This window comes from Nyctibius grandis, chromosome 3 (genome assembly GCF_013368605.1).
Source record: "Nyctibius grandis isolate bNycGra1 chromosome 3, bNycGra1.pri, whole genome shotgun sequence".
In the NCBI taxonomy this organism is placed as follows: Eukaryota; Metazoa; Chordata; class Aves; order Nyctibiiformes; family Nyctibiidae; genus Nyctibius; species Nyctibius grandis.
The window spans coordinates 58,832,740-58,853,136 of NC_090660.1; the positions used below are offsets into that span (position 1 = coordinate 58,832,740).

The 20,397-nt window shown below is 42.2% G+C and overlaps 1 protein-coding gene across 1 annotated transcript in view; it reads left to right on the forward strand.

Annotated features, from left to right (window-relative positions):
• COLEC12 (collectin subfamily member 12) overlaps positions 1–20,397 on the forward strand; it is a 104,878-nt gene that overhangs the window by 68,625 nt on the left and 15,856 nt on the right. Inside the window, exon 3 of the mRNA XM_068396962.1 lies at positions 14,473–14,595. Coding sequence (XP_068253063.1) covers positions 14,473–14,595 — 123 coding nt within the window. The remainder of the gene's footprint in view (positions 1–14,472; positions 14,596–20,397) is intronic.

The window sequence follows — 20,397 nt, forward strand, 5'->3', positions numbered from 1 at the left end:
CATGAAAATTATTTGTCAGCCTGTTATTTAAAAGTCTTAGACCAGTACAGGGACTCAGTGCCTGTGGACTCTGAAGACACAAGGAAGAGTTATTTTGAACTTTATTGGATTTTCCTTTAATAGGTTATAGTGCTATGTGTTAATTTTTTAATCCCGAGTCTCCACTGAGCTGCCAGTGGCTGCTTCACCTGCTCTTCCGTTCTGTGCTTTTAACTTGACATGGAAGAAAAGACGTTTTCCAGCTCTCTGGCTGAGTGGTTACAACTGCACTGATAAAAATTGCATGTAACTCTGTGGAAGCCAGAGAGGTTACACTTGTGTAACTGAAATTGTGATAAGGAGCATGAGTTTAGTGCAGTTTAGTGTTGAAAACATTTGACACTTGCATTGAGCAAATAAATTATAGTGTCTCCACACTTAGGTTGAAAGACTGTGGGTCAAGGGTGTGATGTATTTCTCTGCTGGAGTTCAAAAGAGCAGCTGCAGAGTATGCCATAAATAACAGCCGATATTGACTTCTTTGGGAGTGAAAAAGCAAGATGTATTGACCCTGAAGTTAAATATTGACCCCAGATTTGCTTCAGTCATTTTTTTGCCTCAAGGACCAATAAATCTTGGTATTTGGCAAAAAATAAGAGTTGAAAAACAAGTTCAGGCTTGACACAAATGTGTGCAATTCTATGAACTTTCTAAGTGTTTCCCACCTTTTACAATAAGTACAGAAAGGACCATTTTCCTTGTATTTTCAGTGGTATATCATATCAAAATGCCTGATTGTTACAGGCATTATTGAGGACTTCCAACATTCTTCAAATAGTTAAAGATATGATAACGTTACAAGTCTAGAAGAACATTGGAAACCAACGAAAAAGTTATAAGGCAGCTATTTAGGTTTGCAGTCTGAAAGTCTTTGGCATTAGTTTCAGGAAGAATAATTTTTCAAAAATCAAAAAATATACACATCTTGCCTGTCTGAGTTCACTCAGTTCCCTTTTTCCTTCTTTCCTGAACTATTGCCCTCCAAGAAGTAAACATTATTTTCAGTTACCTTGGGATTGCTTTCACTGAAACGCAAGCTAAGATTTGGTTTGGGTTTTTTTTATCATAAGGGATTGTACCTTTCTCGAGAACTTTTAATAATATATAGACACATCAATTAAGGAAAAAAAACAGAGGTGTCCCTTACAACTTCTAGTCTAAAATAATTTTTTTCGAATTCCTGCTTGTAGCTACAGATTTATTTATGCCTGCTGCCTCTTAATTAAAATGTTCTTTAGTACCTGGGATTTTCTCTCCTTTAAAGCCCATAAAGATTATAGTGAAAACTTCTAAATTTTTAATTTAGCCTTCTGGATAAAAAAAGAATTTGGTTCCCCTGATAAGACTTGTAGCAATGAGCCTGAAATGCCTGGTAAGTCTTGAGTCCTCCATCTGCAGATGTGGAATCAGAGGAGCCCCTGGCCTCGTGGCAGCCCCCTCCCCTACGTGCTGCTCTGCAGCCAGAGACCCTAAAACTCCCTGGCTCCAATAAAAAATATTTTGCAAATACTTAGTTTTCTATGATTTCATAACTATCAAGCAAAGAATTACAAATGTTTTTTGGCAAAATCAGCAAGGGGTATATGTTTCAGGAAGATTATTATTATTACAGGTATTATTATTACTATATTGTTACTGTAGCAACACGTTTAATGCTTTGTTAGGGCGTGGTCTAATAAATTTCCCAAGGTATAAAAAAAATGGCAAGTTGTTACAAGGCATATGTACACCCTACAGATATAGTAGGTTAATGCTTTTAATGGATTTGTCAACTGCGCTATTTCCGTGATTGCAGTGGAGTTTTCACCTACTTAACATGGTGATTGCATCGACCTTAGGAAGGCAGCGGGTAGGTGTGGTGTAGGTAGGTAATATGTTTGTTGTACTCCTGGCTAATTGCTGATCTTGTCTGTGACTACAGTGCTCTGGATGCCCTTCTGCATAGCTTTTTCTCACTTTGAATAAGCAGATTCAATTCAACAGTTTCCAGTCAAGACAGTGTAAATTTGCATATTGCTTTATTAAGAGGGAAAACATGAATTGCATTCATCAACCACACTTCCACCTCTGTACAGAAAACTTCTTGTAGTAATTTATGGAATAAAAATTTCCTCTCTAGATACAGGTGAATATTAAGTAGGGAAAACTCACAGAAATTGTGATGGTATTAGGTAGAAAAAATCCATTTTTACATGGATTTTTATGTACATTTTTATGCTCCTTACATTGTACAGCCATTGCACATTGGCACAACTGTGTGAAAAATGTTCTGATTGCCTGAGGAATTAATTCTAAGTCTGCTTTTTATCCAGGAAATAGGATGCTAGTGAGATGTGTATGAGCCAGGATGTGGGGAGAGCTCTGGAGATACTGCAGGGCACAGAGAAGATAAGAGAGAAGGAAAAGAGGAGAACAGAATGTGAAAACTAAAAGATGGTAGCTGTGTTGGGTCACAGTCCTTCCTCTCAGCCTAGACATCCATCTTCATGGAGGAAAACATCTATTTTGAAAAGATAAGATTCAGGAAAAGGCGGCAGAGACCTGAGGTGGGTTGGGGGAGGTTTGGCTGGGTTGGAGGATGGAAACAGGGTTTATTGTCTCTGCCATGAAGCCTGCAATATTTCTGAAGAAAAAGCTCTGCCTTTAGAAAGTGGTTTTAGAAGGGCAGTGAGGTGAAAAATAAATCCTAGCCCTGCCAGCCCCTCTCTTTTGGAGGTGATTTAATGCCATGTTTCGATTCAGCCGAGGGGAGTAAGGCAGCACACTTCCAGAGGAGCAGTGTTTATACCTGGATATAATTTCTCTCCTGTAATTGAACATGTAGCCTCAGGAGATTAGGAGTGAATTTACAGCCAGTGGATTTGTGACCGTGAGCTACTTTCAAGGCCGTGCCTTCGGGGAGCCTTTCTTCTCTGTTCAGTGATGGCATCTCAGCCAGGCACTCTTGGTATCATCATGGAAAAGGCTAGTCAGAAGTGGCAATTTGCACTCACAGCCATAATTAAATAAATTAGTAGAACAGGCTTCCATAGATGTACTGTGTTTTCTGCTCACTTTCTTCTGTGAGGTCCTACTGTGTTCTTTCTCATGGCCCTCTTCATTTTTGGGGTATAAGTCCAGTCGCATGGTCACATTCCAGATAAGGTGCCTGTTGTTAAGTATCCAGCACTAATAGAAACACCTTCACCTCTTCTTTTATGTGCACATAAGTCTTTTAAATTCCAAATACTGTCCTCAGATGGACTTTTCAGTTGGAAAAGAGGTATTTTTTATATTAGAATGCTTCTTAATGAAGGCAACAGAAGCCTTACCACTAAGTCTGTCACCGAAATCGGGATATAAAACTCTCTAACGCCAGGTTATAGCATATAAGTATAGAACTTACTCTGAGGCCTACTCTTACTAAACCGTCTGGTATCAATTCCAGCGAAGGGTGGATAAAGGTCTGTATATTCATTTGAGGCATCAAATCTTGATTAACGTTTTCCAATTCTGTTAATGTCAGCTTTTCATCGCAGCATTCCAGCTAGAATGTGTAGCAAAGCCTGTGGATACAGATACATCTGCGTTTTAATACTAACAAATCACAGTCTTTATAACTTTCTCAAACTTTTTCTTTTCCACATGAAGTTGGGCATACTTGTTCATAGCCTGCAGGCAATTATTTTTTCCTGCTGAAAGCCTCATCAAAAGCAGCTCTGTATTTTTCCCTAATGGAAAAAGAGAAATACACTTTTTATGCCATCAAATGTGGTTGAAACTTGACGTTGTTCTGCTGCAGCAGGTAGGGGAGGAAAGAGAAAAAAAAAAATTACAAATGAGAAGGGCATCCAGTGTGTTTCTGACTACTTAATGAAAATTGGTTTAAATTCATATGAATTACAAGAGTTTAAAAGCACACTGTGCAGAGACACATGGGACTTTATAATGCCCTTAAATGAACAACTTGCCTCAACCGTGTTAGAGGTGCACGTGTGCATGTACATACCCGCACAGAAACGTCCGCAAACAGATGGTCACCAAATATGCCTGTTTGATTTGTGCAAGCACATAAAAAGGTTTAATTTCTGTAGATAGCTGGAATAGCATTTGTAGCAGCATCGGTGAATACAGGGATGTTGCCTTGTTGTGCGTGGCTGGAGTCTTCCTTTGGCAAGGGCGAGCTTTTCTTTGGTCTGTAAAACAGTGGTCCAGTGTATTTAGCATTGTCCTTAGCATAATGTTAAAACTGGCAGAAGAAGTTAGTAAAACTAAGGGTGAAAGCTTCCCGTGAAGAGAGTGGCTTTTCCACCTGTGCTCTGGGCAACTTCACCATGTCCCCGGTGAGTCGCTCTGCAGTAGAGGTGTCACTGCCAGTGGTATCAGCATGTACCACGCTGGCAGCCCTGGGTGAGATCATGCTGCCCTCTTAAAGAAATGTATCTCAAAAGCCACAAAGCACAGAGTTATTGTTTTTTCTACCTACCAGTTAATGTAACACCATTACTAGGGTCACTAACACCTAAATCTGTGTTGTAAAAATAGAGACTGCTAGGGGAAATACTTAAAAATACCTTAGGGGCCTGTGTCAAGAGGATGGGGCCAGACTCTCCTCAGTGGTGCCCAGTGACAGGACAAGGGGCAATGGGCACAAACTGTAACATGGGAAGTTCCATCTGAATATGAGGAAAAACTTCTTTACTTTGAGGGTGACAGAGCACTGGAACAGGCTGCCCAGGGAGGTTGTAGAGTCTCCTTCTCTGGAGATATTCAAAACCCGCCTGGACACGACCCTATGCAACATGCTCTAGGGGAACCTGCTTTGGCAGGGGGTTGGACTAGATGATCTCCAGAGGTCCCTTCCAGCCTGAACCATTCTGTGATTCTGTGAAATATACACTTTGAGTGTGTTACCTTTTTTCCTTCTTTCAGTCAAATGTAGTTTAAATTAAGACTAAAAATCGAGTACATTAATCATCAAATTATACCATCTTAATTAGGAGCTATGTTTCATTAGGAAGGTTGTTTATTTAAGAATGGAGGGCCCAGACTTAGACAGAAATGGCATTACTTTGCCATCTGGCTAAATGCTGTAACTCTGAAGGACAGATCCCTTCTGTGACTTTGCTAATGCCTTGTTCACTCTAGTTTTAATTAACTCATTGGATGGAATATCTTCAGGTTGTCTTAGAAGTCTGTTGAACAAACCAAGATCTGGCTTTGATCTCCCTATGGATCTGGTTATATATCTTCTTGCCAGTCAGTCTAAATTCTTCTCTATTGGGGTACAGTTTGAGAGAGGCTCTTTGCTGTGATGTATCATGGCTGTCTTGCCTGTCATTGAACAGATCTTTAATTCATACATTATTTTTATCTTCTTTTAACTCTCTTAGTTTTTCTCTCATCTTCTGAAGAGCCTAATTAGATTTTTGGTTAGTTCCAGAGACGTGCACTGAGTGATCCCTTACTTGATTTTCAGTAACTGAGGACAGACACATCTCTCTTGTTCCAGACAGTTATTTAAAAGCACCAGCACTTACTGGGTTTTGTTCTGGTTTGAGTTAAGCTCTAGACATGTCTTTAAATCTAATAGTCTGTGGGATGTTGGACCCTCTGGTGGTGTGATAATCTTACCACATTGCTATGGCTGGCCCTTAAACTATTGTAAATCCATGATTTTTCTTAAAATTTACTATGCTATTCCTTCAGTTCTGCTCATAATATTTGCCTAACTCACAGTTCAGATACTCAGCAGTCTTTGCTTAGCCTGTGTTGTGGTTGGGCTTTTTGTATCCTTTCAATTAAGATATTTAGTGTTTAATCACAGTAGGACATTGTTTGGTAATACTATATAATTAAATGGTGATGGTTAGTGAAGTGTATAATTAGGATTTCTGACAATTCATTGTGAATCTCTGGTCTACTGTGAAGAAGAACAAAGCCAGAGAGAAAATGCTGGCTGGGTTATATAAATAAGTGAGAGATGATGGTCAGGCTGAAAATGAGGGTTCTCCCCTCCTTTAATGAAAGGGTTTGTGTACATTACATAGAATAAAGTATTTCTTAGTCTGAAAGCTTTCCAGAGATAATAGTGCTGGCCCTATGAGGCTCTTTATTATGTCAGATGTGGGATTTGGATTTACAGGAAGCGGCCGCTGCCTCCGACAGACTCAGTCTCGTGGAGGAGAATTTGCCTGGCCTCTCCTGCGTGCAGAGCTTCAGGCTGCAACCTGCAGATCATCAAGGGTGGGGTTTTTCCAAGGCGCCCCAGAGATGGAAAACCCCCATTTCCACTGAAATATCCTGGGCTCTTAAGACAAAGTGCCCACCTCGCGTCTGCCTCTGGCTTCAGGGGACGAGGGACATGGTGAGCCCTGCTGGCCCCGGCCCCGGCCCCAGCACTGCGCCCCTGGCAGCGAGGGTGGCCCTTTAGGGGCAGGATTATGAAAAATCCTGTAAATGGTGGATTCTTCTATTGTCTTCTGACCTTCAGCCTTAAGGAACATCTCCTCCCCACTTTTTTTTTAACAGTCTAGGAATATGCTGTTCTCCTAAAATGCAACCTGAAAGTCTCTTGTAATGACATAGCTGCAAGAAAGGGGCACCAGCGTGTAAAAGAAATCCCACGGTGCAAAGCTTAGGATAAAATCACAGGCACTGGCACCACTAGCCCTGGCAGGAGTCGCGCAGCTCTTTTGAGGCATAAATTCTCTGAACAGGCTTTTGAGGTGTGTTTTTTCCCCTCCAGAGGTTATTTGTACAAGCTGTCAGCTATGTAACAGGGTGATCAGGTTATGCAGGACACTGTAGAAACCTGTGAGGGTGGAGTGGTTTGGGGTTGGTCCATGTATTTATTAATTTATGAAGAAAGAGGCACTGTGTCTTGCAGCATTTACTTGAAATACAGAGTGGCTGTTTCAGCCACTGTCTTGCTGCCATGTTTCATGATTTTTCCACCTGGCATAGGAAAACTGGCACAAGTTAGGTGAGTACATACCCACTACTTAGATTTCAGGTTTTGCTGCTTTAATTGCTTCCTCGTAAATAACCAGAAACCTTTTCAAAGCAAGCATAGCTCGCATTTATCCCTATTTGATTACAAAACCAGAAGCAAAACTAGTAAATTCCAGAACAACTGACAGCATTTTTGTGCTAAATATTTTTTCCAATGGCATTGTAAAAATCTGGCAAAGTTCAGCAGGCTGTTGCAGTCCACGTGCCCACAAGCCAGCACTGCACCACCTGGGCAAGCAGGACCATTGCTGTTGCGGAGACAGGGCTTGCGAAGACTGTGGATGTGGGAGGAAGGCTGGTACTCACGTGCTCCCCAGGGGTGAGCTGAGAGGAAATCATGGCAAAAGACTGAGAGAGGAGTGAAGAAGGGGCTGGCGGTGGACACAGGGTTGGTCATACCAACCCTGTTTCATAATGTACAATAAAGGGCCTTGGTTTGCTTGATCAAGAGCTCTTCCCCACAAAGCCCTGGGGATGGATGTACATACGTGAGGGAGCTGTGGCGTGAGGAACGGCTCAGTTTGAATGAAGGCAACAGCATGGCTCTCCCAAAACAGGTGCTTCACAACTTCAGCCTCGGGGCCTGGCGCTCCCTTGCAGACCAGTCATGCAATAAATGCGGTGTTTGCACTTTTAGCCACACTTACCCCCAAGAAGGGTTGTCCAGTGGCATTTAGGTCGCAGAGCCGGAGAGGTGCTGGGGCACCGTGCAGCAGCTAGAGGGGTGGTTGCTCAGAGAAGCCCCAGTACTGGCTATGCTTCCCATGGTGGCAGCCTCATGCTAAATGCCCATCCAGTAACTTGGGGATGGTCATGGATCTTTACACATTAGCTAGGAAAAATGTAGGGCGTCTATTTACACCTAGCTCAAGTTATAGCCTTTATAGTGTAAGAATACACTCTAAACTGAAGGAAGGAAATTTACCTTAATAATTAAAAAAGCATAAACCAGTCTCAGTTTTTGCCGTTTATAACCATTATAAAGAATGATTGCTTTCTGAGGTAGGTTAGTCATATGGAGCCATTGAATCATTAGTTTTGCTGACTGCAACAAAACCATTCATGGAAGATCACAGGAACTGTTTTCATGAAGGGTAGGTTAATAATCTGTTACACCACACAGAAGAGAAGACAAAAATCTCCCTTTGAATTTTGTGGCTGGATGGATCCAGTAATCTCAAAGCTATACAAAGTTTATTGTTGGCAAAGATGCGTCTGCTTTTGATTTGAGTGTGCTAATGTAATATGCTGGTTTTGTGCCAGTACAAAAGCTTCTCTGTAAAAAACATATACATGTATATATTTTCTATATATTTGTACATAAATATATGTATGTGTGTATATATATGTACATACTTTTATGCCTGAATTTTAAAATCCTCTCTGTCCTAAGAGACAGACTTACTTTCCTAGTGGCTAGTCACACGTATTAGTAAAAAAGTACCATTTTACACTTGGGTGCCTGAATTTAAGCACTTACAGTCAGGTTTTTCAAGGCATTTACTTATTTAAACCTAGAGATGGATTCCTCATGGGATCATCTACTTTTGCTAGTGAGATAGGCACCCACTGGCAGCTTGGTTAAGTACCTCTCAGTATTGAATCATAGAATCACAGAATGGTTTGGGTTTGAAGGGACCTTATTGATCATCTAGTTCCAACCCCTCTGCCATAGGCAGGGACACCTTCCTATGGTAGGAGGGTTGAAACTTCATGTACGTAGTTTGCTCAGGCCTCTTTAAATATAACTATCAGATCTATTACTGCTCATCAGTTTTGAAAACCTTAGCTTTGAGAAATTTATCATTTGAAGGCTGCAAACTAGGCTTGCAGTCTTCCTTCCGAAATCCAAGGGATGTTATCTCTTTTCAATGAACCACACTGGGGAAAACCCCTCCTAACTAATGTATGTATTTTCGTTTCCTGCACTACGTTTCTTCAATCATCTTATCAGCACAATTTTGTCAGGGTTACGAAGAGAACCTTGCATCTTTGTCAAAACTGATCTGCTAGCAGAAATATTATGAGGCCACCTAAGATCCTGCAGCAAGAGCCAAGAAAAGGACACAGAGGCAAATACTTCTAAAAGCATTATTCAGCAAAAAAAGTGTGTGCGTATCATATTCGAGTGTTCAAAGATGTGCTGCTGAAGCATAATATGGTTGAGTCAGGCATTTTGTAAGGTGGTTACTCTATGTCAAAGAGCAAAGATATTTATTCTCCCATTAAAAAACACACAACAACAACAACAACAAAAAAACACAATGAAAAAACCAGCTCTTTCCCCAGAAAAACCACTGCTTATCTGGAGCCCTAAAGGAATCTGCAGATGTATACCCCCTGCATGAGAACAAAGTCTTCAGTCACTGGAATGCAATGCTATAAAAACAAATACTACAAAGCCTGGTAACAGGGGGATGTCTCACTTGCATATTTTTTTGTGACCATCTTGGTTTGCAGAGAAGGGGGTCCCCAAAGCATGTGAGCCAGCAGGATCCCTTTGTACTGGGTCGCTGTCTGTTTGGCCAGATGTCTTCCCAACAGTGAGATAGAAAAAACAGAACTCTTATTAAAATAAGTCGGGGAAAGGAATGGAAAAAAGCATGTGTCCAGCAAAACTAAGCACATTGTGTCCCATCTGATCTTTATTAAATGTTGATCGAATCAGCAGTGAGAAATGCACATCATGCGGAAGTGACCCTAGCTCCCTGGGTTTGGAAGTTAGTGACAAATGTCTGGGAGCAGACCAACATCAAGGACATGTACAGGACACAGAGAGGAGTGTGCTGCACTAGGAGCAACAATAACAAATGGAGAAGAGCTGACTTCAGCCGAGAACCCCCTTTTGCAGGTTTGACATATGTTCTATCGACAGAATGGGTGTGTAAGGTCTTTCCCTGTACATGTACTCTACAGCTTTCTAGATGAGAGGCTACACATCTCCTGGAAGAACACTGCATTTTATGTAAGCAATGAAAGCAAGCAGTCAAGTGGGTAAAAGTGGGGAAGTTTTGTCGAATTAAAGCCCAAGCATGGGCTCGTTCAAGCCTTGACTCTCAGCTTTTGTGATAAACCTGTATAATTTTATGCCAACCTGCTGGGCTTTGTGTAATCACAATGAGCATTTGAAATCATCTCCCATCTGGTGTTGCTTAATGTTTTGGCTATCATGTCTTTTCAGAGCAACCCTTCAATAAAAATAAGTGTCCTCACAGCACGGACTAAATGTGTCTCCTGTATTGGAACAAGCTTATTTGGGCTTGGTCCTTAAGCAGGGTAGTGGGGAACAGCAACAGGGCAAGCTGAAGCCAGGCTCCATGCTTGGGGAGGTTGTGGAGCCCTGATTACACCATAATTCATTCCTATATAGAGCAGGTTGCATTCCTGGCTTTTACTTTTGCTCATAACTTGGATTATTTAACTGCACAGAAAGACATCAGAATGAGTCTTCCAAAACTTTTCTTGAAGGTACCTATATCTTTAGTAATTTTTATATATTTAGTAAACTAGAAAGTCAGCTGTTACTAGCAGCAGAGTTAAGAGCTACATGTTTGCGCTAAAGCGTAAATTTAATAGCTCTGAAAGACTTCACTGCATCCATCTGTAGTCAAAGGAAAATAAAGGAGCCTGTTAAAGCTTCCTGGCTTTTTACTCCAGTCCTGGACCTGGGGCATGTTAGATGAGAGTATCGGGGGTTCAATGGCAGTCAGATGTAGTTTTAAGCTGACGGGCAGAAAGAGCCATCAAGCAATGCAATACACAGTTCCAGCCCAGCTTAGTTAATGGAATCTCTCCTGCCTGTATGATCACTTTAGTATGCTGTGTTTATGTCATTGATACCAACAGCGCTGGACTGTTAAAGGATGGAAAGGTCTGGCTTTTGTTGGGGTGCTGTTCTGATGTCAGTTTGAAATACGCTGAAAGTAAAAATTCCAAAAAGCCAAAGTGCTGCTTAATTGAACCAGCAATAGAGAGGACTGAGACAAGTGAAACAAGATCCTTACGAAGCACTGGAACATACATGATGCTAGATGCTGAACTGCAGTACAGCCAGTGACATCAGCGAAGTTTCAGCTCATTACATTACACAGGAAGCCACAGTACGGTGACAGAAAGCAGGGCATGTCAGAAAATGAGTAATCTTAATATGAGACTGTAATCAAGTGAAACTTTTCTATGTGCAGTTGCTGTCAAAGGTTTTGTTTTTATTTCTGCCTTTCTCTGTGCTTTGTACCTCTGCAGTCTATCAGTCTTCCCAGTTATGGATCTGGTCCTGCTTCCATTAACATTAAAATAGGGAGGATCAAGCTTTTTATTCTCTGTGTATTTAGAAGGTGAATGTGATGTGCTTTGTGCCCCAAGCTCCTCGTGTTTTTTGATATGTGGGACGTTCAAAGACTTACAGGACTGGAATCTGAATTTCAAACCTTTCAGAGGAGGAACCTTGCATTCAGCACACAGGGGCTCAATGAGCCCATTCGTACCAGCTAACAGCAGCAAAATGGTGCTCCAGACACCATGAGTTCCCACTGTGAAATAATTTCAGTCTCTGAATGCCTATTACAAACCCTTAGGAAACTGCACTTTTCCTCTCCAGCTTTTTCAGCAAGCAGATCTTCCTCACTAGCAAACTCCTTGAAACTGTCAACCAAACAAAGAAAATTAGCCCACACATCAGGATCCATAAGCAACCTTGGCTATTGAATTATGGACCCTTCACCTTTTCTTTTGTGGTGCAGGACTTAGCAGCCTTCCAAGTCCAAGTCAGCAATAAATGGGCTATGCAACTGCCCATCTCTGTGCCAGCTCCCTTCTTTCCCACCTGCACAGGCAGGAGAGGAGCCTTTCCCTTCTGGAGTTTCTGTTCTTGCGTTTATGCTTACAAGTCTTTGTCTTATTTTTCCCTAATGTTCCTGTTCCTGAAAAAAAGAACCAGATTCCAAATTGATCTTAAGCCTAAACCCCAAGGAACCCAAATCTATGACACCACTTTCATCACATGGCAACAGAACATGATGTCACAGCTGAAAAGTTTAGAAAAATCATGTGATGACATAATGTGGAAAGTGGGCTAACCTGCAAGAGATGCATTTATGCCTTAGCCACGGCTAATATATGTGCAGAGGGAACTGAGAAAAATGCCTTGTCAAATAAACTTTGTATAAATCCTCTTCCTGAGTTCCTCCAATATGGTAATCCCTCCTTCAAGTACCCTGGGCTTAAGGAAGTCACTGGAAAATGCTGTTCTTTGAGAGAGAAATACAGTTAACTTGATATGTTGGTCACCCGTCCTCTGTGAACCCAGGGGAAGTGGCCTGTGCTTTTCTCTTGAAAAATAAAAAACCACTCTGCAGAAGGTCATGAATTGGGAAAAGTAAAATCAGCTGTGGGTTAGGCCTTGGGAGAAGTATAAGTTACTCATAAAAAGCTACAGAGCAAGTTTTGATTAGTTAAGTAATCTGGTACATAGAATTTATTAGAGCTTAAAGCTTTCCTGTGGGACTCCCCTAATAGTATACAAATAGAGTAAAATATCAAAGAAATGCTTTTTCTGACAGACACAGGAAGCTACATTTATCCTGGCCAGCTTAACGCCCATTGGAAGGAGGGATAAATCCCACCCATTCATTCCAGCACAGCGGTCTAGTTTTCATGTTTTCACACATTTGTGTTTCTGATTAATTTCTTGGTAACTTAATCAACACTTCCAATACTCTCAAGCTATTCCCAAGGAGCACATAGAGAAAAGAGGAATATTGCTTCCCCAATAGACTCAAAGATATCAAACCATTCTGCAAAAATCTCCAATATAAAATAGTAAAGGCCTGTTTTCTCTCATCAACTTGAGGCCCTTTTTCTTAAACTTGCCCACAAGGGAAAATTCACCAGGATTTGAAGGAAAGAAGCTAGAGAGTGGTGGTCAATGGGACAGAGTCCAGTTGGAGGCCTGTATCTAGTGGAGTCCCTCAAGGGTCGGTACTGGGACCAGTACTATTCAATATATTCATTAATGACTTGGATGAGGGAATAGAGTGCACTGTCAGCAAGTTTGCTGATGGCACAAAACTGGGAGGAGTAGCTGACACACCAGAAGGCTGCACAGCCATTCAGAGGGACCTAGACAGGCTGGAGAGTTGGGCGGGGAGAAATTTAATGAAATATAACGAGGGCAAGTGTAGAGTCCTGCATCTGGGCAAGAACAACCCCAGGTATGAGTTCAAGTTGGGGACAGACCTGTTGGAGAGCAGCGTAGGGGAAAGGGACCTGGGGGTCCTAGTGGATAGCAGGATGACCATGAGCCAGCAATGTGCCCTTGTCCAGTTCTGGGCCCCTCAGTTCAAGAAGGACAGGGAACTGCTAGAGAAAGTCCAGCGCAGAGCCACGAAGATGATTAAGGGTGTGGAACATCTCCCTTATGAGGAGAGGCTGAGGGAGCTGGGTCTCTTTAGCTTGGAGGAGACTGAGGAGTGACCTCATTAGTGTTTATAAATATGTAAAGGGCAAGTGTCATGAGGATGGAGACATCCATTGACAGGACAAGGGGCAACAGGTGCAAGCTGGAACACAGGAGGTTCCACATAAATATGAGGAAAAACTTCTTTACAGTGAGGGTAACTGAACACTGGCACAGGCTGCCCAGAGAGGTTGTGGAGTCTCCTTCTCTGGAGACATTCAAAACCTGCCTGGACACGTTCCTGTGTGACATGATCTAGGTAATCCTGCTCCAGCAGGGGGATTGGACTAGATGATCTTTCGAGGTCCCTTCCAATCCCTAACATTCTGTGAGTCTGTGATTTTTCTGTTGCTATAGCTGTACCACTAGCTTTACCAGTATAGCACCCCTTCTTCTCCGTGGAAATAGTAATTCTCCAAACCCCCTCCAAAAATAAGAAAAAACCCCTCGCTCATTATGGAAAGAAAGTGTTCACATGGTAACCATTTGTGGTAATGGTTACAAAGCAGGACCAGTACTCCTACCAGGTTTTTACAAAGCTATTTTATTTCTGTATTTTCCTTTTGCTGGAGCATTTACTGTCTCCTGTTGCCCTTGTAGGGAGGCTAAATGCTAAGAAAGAGCTGCTGCGGTGTGATGCCTGACAGAGGAGATGATACTAATAAACATTTGGCTTCCAAAGCTCACCATGGTCTTGTTAGCACAACTGGAAAATAGTCCTGTCCCTCAAGAAAGCCACAGATTTTCCAGCGAGGCAGAACCTACTTCTCTTCCACATGCTAAAATCCCAAGGTGATTGTATCGCTAAGCTGATGCTTTAACCACCATGGAGGCTATCCTAGCCGAATAGGCAGATAGGCAGCCATATATCATCTGCTTACATAAATAATTTGTTCTTCAGAAAATGGAGGAGAGGAAATGGGGAGATAAAACCAGCAATGTGTTCTTTGCTGTTGTTTTAAAATTCTTAAAATCTTCTTTTGCAGGTATTCAGGAGGGGACACAATGTACCAAATGTAAAAATAACTGGGCACTGAAGTTTTCCATCATCTTATTATATATTTTATGTGCCCTGTTAACAATCACAGTAGCCATTCTGGGATACAAAGGTATGTATGCATTGAGCACAACGTTTCACTTTCAGCCAAGCAACCAAGGGTATTTCCATGTATTAGATGGACAGGCAATTTATCACATTTTCACCTTAAATATCAATACCTTGGCAATGTTGCTGTACACACGTGATCATTCTTCCACCACAAAGGAGTACTAACTGGAAGACTCAAAGCTCTGTAACATGTGCTATACCTTGATTTCACTGAGCTCTTTTACATCCATCGCACCTTTGCAGAATAAATGTCCTTCTTAATGGGAGAGACAGGAATAGTCTTACTGATGTAATATTTATCACAGGAACAAAGTGTAGGATAAGTATTACTTTGGAAGAAAGATTGAACCAGGAGGTGCCAATGTATTGTTATCTACAGTTATTTTGATGAATAAAGATGCTTAGATGCTTTTGACAGTAATTTCAAAGATTCTGGTAGCTGGGCAACCCAGAAATGGAGAAAATTTCATTTGGCAAGTTGTTGGTAGGGCACACTGGAAAGCACGGCTTAAAATTCCTGTACGTCCTCAGCACTAATTAACTGTAGCCACTTAGGCATTTTTACAAATGGATTGATGTAAATGTTTTCTTGTTGTGCAGTCACAGCTATAATAAGTTAAATAAATAAGACGTGAGATTCTGGCAAGAAAAAGGAAGTGAGTAACATCATTGTGGGTATTATAACAGGACATTGCAGCATATTGCAGAGAAAACCAAGCTAGCTTCAAACTAGCTGCTTGAGTTCGGCTCTGAGAGTAGCTTCAAAACATCTCCAAGAAGCTAGGTAAATATTCATGTGATTAGCATGCAGTGCATCCTGTGCCACCAACAGCTGTGCTCATAGGAGAGCTGACATCACCTCTGGTCCTTTGCCAGCGAAAGAAGAGGAAATTGTAGAAATAGAAAGGGATAAATACTTTTTTTAAGAGGATTTAGTATAATTTTGAGTGGGAAGAAAATTAAAGCTGCTTGGTTTAGATGGAAGATTTAGCCAGGGAGATGAGAGAATGTGAAGGACAGATAGGACACATAGGTATTCCTTTTTCATGATAAAGCAGACAGAATGTGGCAAATTAAAATCAAATGTAAAGAAACGCAATACATCTATAATTGGTCAGATATTCTCCTGAAGAATGTGTGACTGGTCTCTGGAAGTCAGATTCTGAGAAAAAAAAAACTTTCCAGGATTCAAAACTTGTTCTTCATCTATCAAGATAAGATCATTTGGTTATATGGACTAGGGGAGGACAAACTTAGGCTTTTTGCAAGTATAAACCTGCAGAGATCTGCTTACAGCAGATGAGGATGGGGTCCTTCCAGGCTATAACCCAGCCACTAAAATGCCTGGGATTTAGCATAATTTTCCTCAATGTTTTCCTTCCTACACAAGGCCATCAGTTCTGGGCTCACCAGAAGACTCAGACCTCACTTGGCATCAGAAACAGCATATCAAGTTGGAGGGACCATTGTGCTATATCGTGCTTTGGCAAACGTTTTGTTCGTGTGTGTGTGTGTGTAGGAAGCAACAGCAATAAGGAAACTGTCCAAAAGATCTGAGAGGGAGTTTCTCTTCCTCATTTCAGTCCACAGTTTTCAAGTTTCTTTCTCCATGGGGGCCTCTAGCACCGTCTTTTCCCCAGGCTTTGCTCTCGTCTTGAGGCCCCATCTTTGCTACACTCATTTCTGTGAGTAGTCATTGGTGCCTGACCAGGGACTAGTCTTTCTGTCACAGCAGTACCAAGCCACATTTATCCAGGGCAAGGACAAAAGAATTTCCTCTCCCACAAAAAAAAAAATGGGGAAAATATTATAGGAAGGGGGATAATGCGCATCTTGCTCACAGACTTTAAGACATCTTGGTGACCACTGCTCCACTGCTCACTGACTTGGTGACTGCTCCACCTGAATGCCAAGGGAAAGATGCATACATGGGAGAAAAGTCCTGTTTAGTCCAAGGTATCCCTTCCGTAATGCCAAGCAGCAAATGGTCATATGTCAGGCATTAATTTCGCCCTTTGTACCTGAAGATTAAGAGCTTCGTCTCCACAGTGCCTAAGGGCTAATTTGCAGGGAAAACATGAGTTAGACAAAACCCCAGCTGACGGTACATATTCAAAGGAATTACTGCAATATTTTTGATTGTTGGGAAGGAATTAGGCCTTAAAGGAAGAATAAAATTCAAAATAAAATTTTATAGAGCTCTTGAACTCTCCTCTCTGCATCAGAGTTTGGCTTGTCTTTTTTATTGCAATATTACACTGAAAGAAGGAATTCTGCTGGCATCAGATATTCTTTCAGTCTCTTAGATAAGTTTCCATTAAATTTGCCTCCCACACTTATGTTTATAAAGCCCAAAACTACTTTTAAAACTTTCATTTCCTACGTGGTATTTAGATATCCTTTGTGATTTAAAATGTTAAAACTACTAATCAGTGGATTAAATATGGCAGGCAAAAAAATAACTCAATGGGAGGCAAAGTCAACACAGAACAAACCTCCAAACTGGTGGTAAAAATTACATAGTAGGTTGGAGAAACCTGAAACCAAAACATGAATTAAACATCAAGGTCATGAAGGAATAACAAGCCGAATTTACTATTAGTTTTCTTTGAGAAGATATATTAAATTATTGTTAAAAGCATTAATAAAGCAGTCTGTAATTTTTTATGCATACTTTCTTAAATTAAATGCAAAATACAAATTTATAATTTTTCTGGCACCAGCCAGTGTCAGATTGGCCTACTGAAGGTGAATGATCTTCCTGTGACTTACTGCAGTGACAGAAGCTAGCATGCTTTCAGCTTGAATTTCTGGTAGTTCTCATTCTCTGGTCAGTCCTTGTATTTAAGTTTCTTGACTAATGCCCATCCTGACTTTCATCTACTTCTTTTATTGTCTCCCAGATAGATTTTCCTGCCATTACCTAGAGACAACAGACCCTGGTGAGATGGCACATTTTGTCCCTGCTTCTGAAATAGAGGCTCAGAGACAGACAGTCCTCACTGTTCCAGTCAGCAACTACTTGAAATTTTGGCTTCTTTTGGAGGGTCTTTACCCCATTTTCCACAGTGACCTTGTCAGAAAGTGAGATGACAATGTAGAGACATCTGACCAAGCTGAGAATTAAGGTGAAGCTATCCAAAAGCAAGCTTAAGGCATAGACAGACTTTGCATTTTGAGAGCAGCAGACTGTTGGGAGCAGCAGAGTGGCCTTCATGAGAGATATTATGTGGTCTGTCTGTTTTGCCTTTGCCTTTTTCCAGAGAAGATGGGAAGCGGCTGTTCAAGCCTGGGGCACTTCCCAGAGGTTGACTTCCACTCCTGGGAGTTCTCCACATACTCATCTACCACTGAAGGCTCCATCCAGAGGTGGTGGTGGGAGCTACTGCCAGGGAATCACAGAATCACAGAATCAGTCAGGTTGGAAGAGACCTCTGGGATCAAGTCCAACTATTGCCCTGACACCACCATGTCAACTAGACCATGGCACTAAGTGCCATGTCCAGTCTTTTCTTAAACACATCCAGAGATGGTGACTCCACCACCTCCCTGAGCAGCCTGTTCCAATGTCTAATGACCCCTTCTGAGAAGAAATGCTTCCTAATGTCCAACCTGAACCTCCCCTGGCAAAGCTTGAGGCTGTGTCCTCTTGTCCTATCCCTAGTTGCCCGGGAGAAGAGGCCGACTCCCACTTCACTACAACCTCCCTTCAGGTAGTTGTAGACTGCACTAAGGTCACCTTGGAGCCTCCTCTTCTCCAGGCTAAACAACCCCAGCTCCCTCAGCCATTCCTCATAGGTCATACCCTCCAGACCCTTCACCAGCTTGGTCGCCCTCCTCTGGACTCGCTCCAACACCTCAACATCTTTCTTGAAGTGCAGGGCCCAGAACTGGACACAGTACTCAAGGTGTGGCCTCACCAGTGCTGAGTACAGAGGGACGATCACTTCCCTAGACTGGCTGGCTACACTACTCTTAATAGAGGCCAGGATGCCATTGGCCTTCTTGGCCACCTGGGCACACTGCTGGCTCATGTTTAGCCGGCTGTCGATCAGCACGCCCAGGTCTCTTTCCGCTGGGCCGCTTTCTAACCACTCTTCCCCCAGCCTGTAGCGCTGCATGGGGTTGTTGTGGCCGAAGTGTAAGACCCGGCACTTGTTCTTGTTGAACCTCATGCCGTTGGTCTCGGCCCATCTATCTAACCTGTCCAGATCCCTCTGGAGGGCCTTCCTACCCTCCAGCAGATTGACACTCCCACCAAGCTTGTTGTCATCTGCAAATTTACTGAGTCCCTACTCAGTAATTTACTCAATCCCTACATCTAGATCATCTATAAAGATATTGAACAGCACCGGCCCCAGAACTGAGCCCTGGGGAACACCGCTAGTGACCGGCCGCCAGTTGGACTTTGCCCCATTCACCACCACTCTCTGGGCTCAGCCATCCAGACAGTTTTTAACCCATTGAAGAGTCCACCCATCCAAGCCCCGGGCAGACAGTTTGTCTAGGAGGATGCTGTGGGAGACAGTGTGGAATGCCTTACTGAAGTCTAGATAGACTACATCCACAGCCCTGCCCTCATCTACTAAGGAAGGAAAGGCATTCCCCGTAATAGGACATCCGTCCGTGTGACCCCTTTTGACAGCAAGAGCAACAAAACCGACTTTGGCCACGGTGCTCTACTCATTCTCTCCAGAGTTCATCCTTTCCACTTGCAGGACAGTAGCAAGAAAGTAAATAAGCTGCAACTTGCTTTGGGAAGGAGTTGGACAGGAGATCAAGTCCCCCAGACCCACCATTTGTTTGACCATGGAGGCTAAGATCCTGCCCCTGTACAAAACAAATAAATGTATTGGTTTGTCTATGGGATGGCAAAATTCAGCTTAGCCTGCATCACTGGGTATCCTTGAGCTAACCCTTCAGTTCACCTCTACTGTTTCTGCTGCTGGAAGTGGGTGGTTTGAACTTGGCTCTGACCTCTCTTTACACTTCACACGACATGACTGACTTGCCCTCTGAGGGGAAACAGAATTAAAATAAAGGAAGTGGTTTGCCTGACATAGCTAATTCTGCACTTTGCATCAGTTAATCTGTGTAAGTCATAGCCAGTTCAGTGTCAAACAGACAAAAATCAATACCTTGTGTATTTGATAGCAGCCTTCTCTTTCCAGCCTCTCTAAACCAGCATCTTCCAGCCAAGTGTTGTGTCAGCCTTCCCGATCCAGGGCTGCTGTCTGGCATCCAGTTACATTCTACAATTAAAAGCTATTACTTTCTGTAGGAGACAACCTGCTGAGGACTGAAAGATCTTTTAACAGTGCTCATTAGTGATCTTTCAGACACAGTTCAGGCATAGTCTTCCCCACATATGATGGCCAATTGTCAACAATACCAGTAAGGCTTCTGATTAAAGTCCTGCTTCAACAAATGTTGGGGTGTTCCACACAAAGAATGTCAATAGCTACAGATCAGCTTTGGTCTTTTTAGTGTGGGGTGGGGATTTTTTTTTTTTACTTTCAGCAATGAAAATACTATACACTGTTGTATCTTTAATTCCACCCAATCTCATATAACTACCAGTACAGGCTACTACATATTGATAGGACTTCTACTATTTTCATTTGCTTTGGACTCTTAGGGGAATATTTTAACCCATGTTTCCAGTCTTAGATTTCATTCAGCCATGAAAACGTTCTGATTGTTATAGGACAGCATAAAATCTTAGTTTTACAAACCTCTGATCTGAAGTACAAACTGGCATTCGTTTGAACAGCAAAAGGAATAAACTACATTTTCCTTTTGT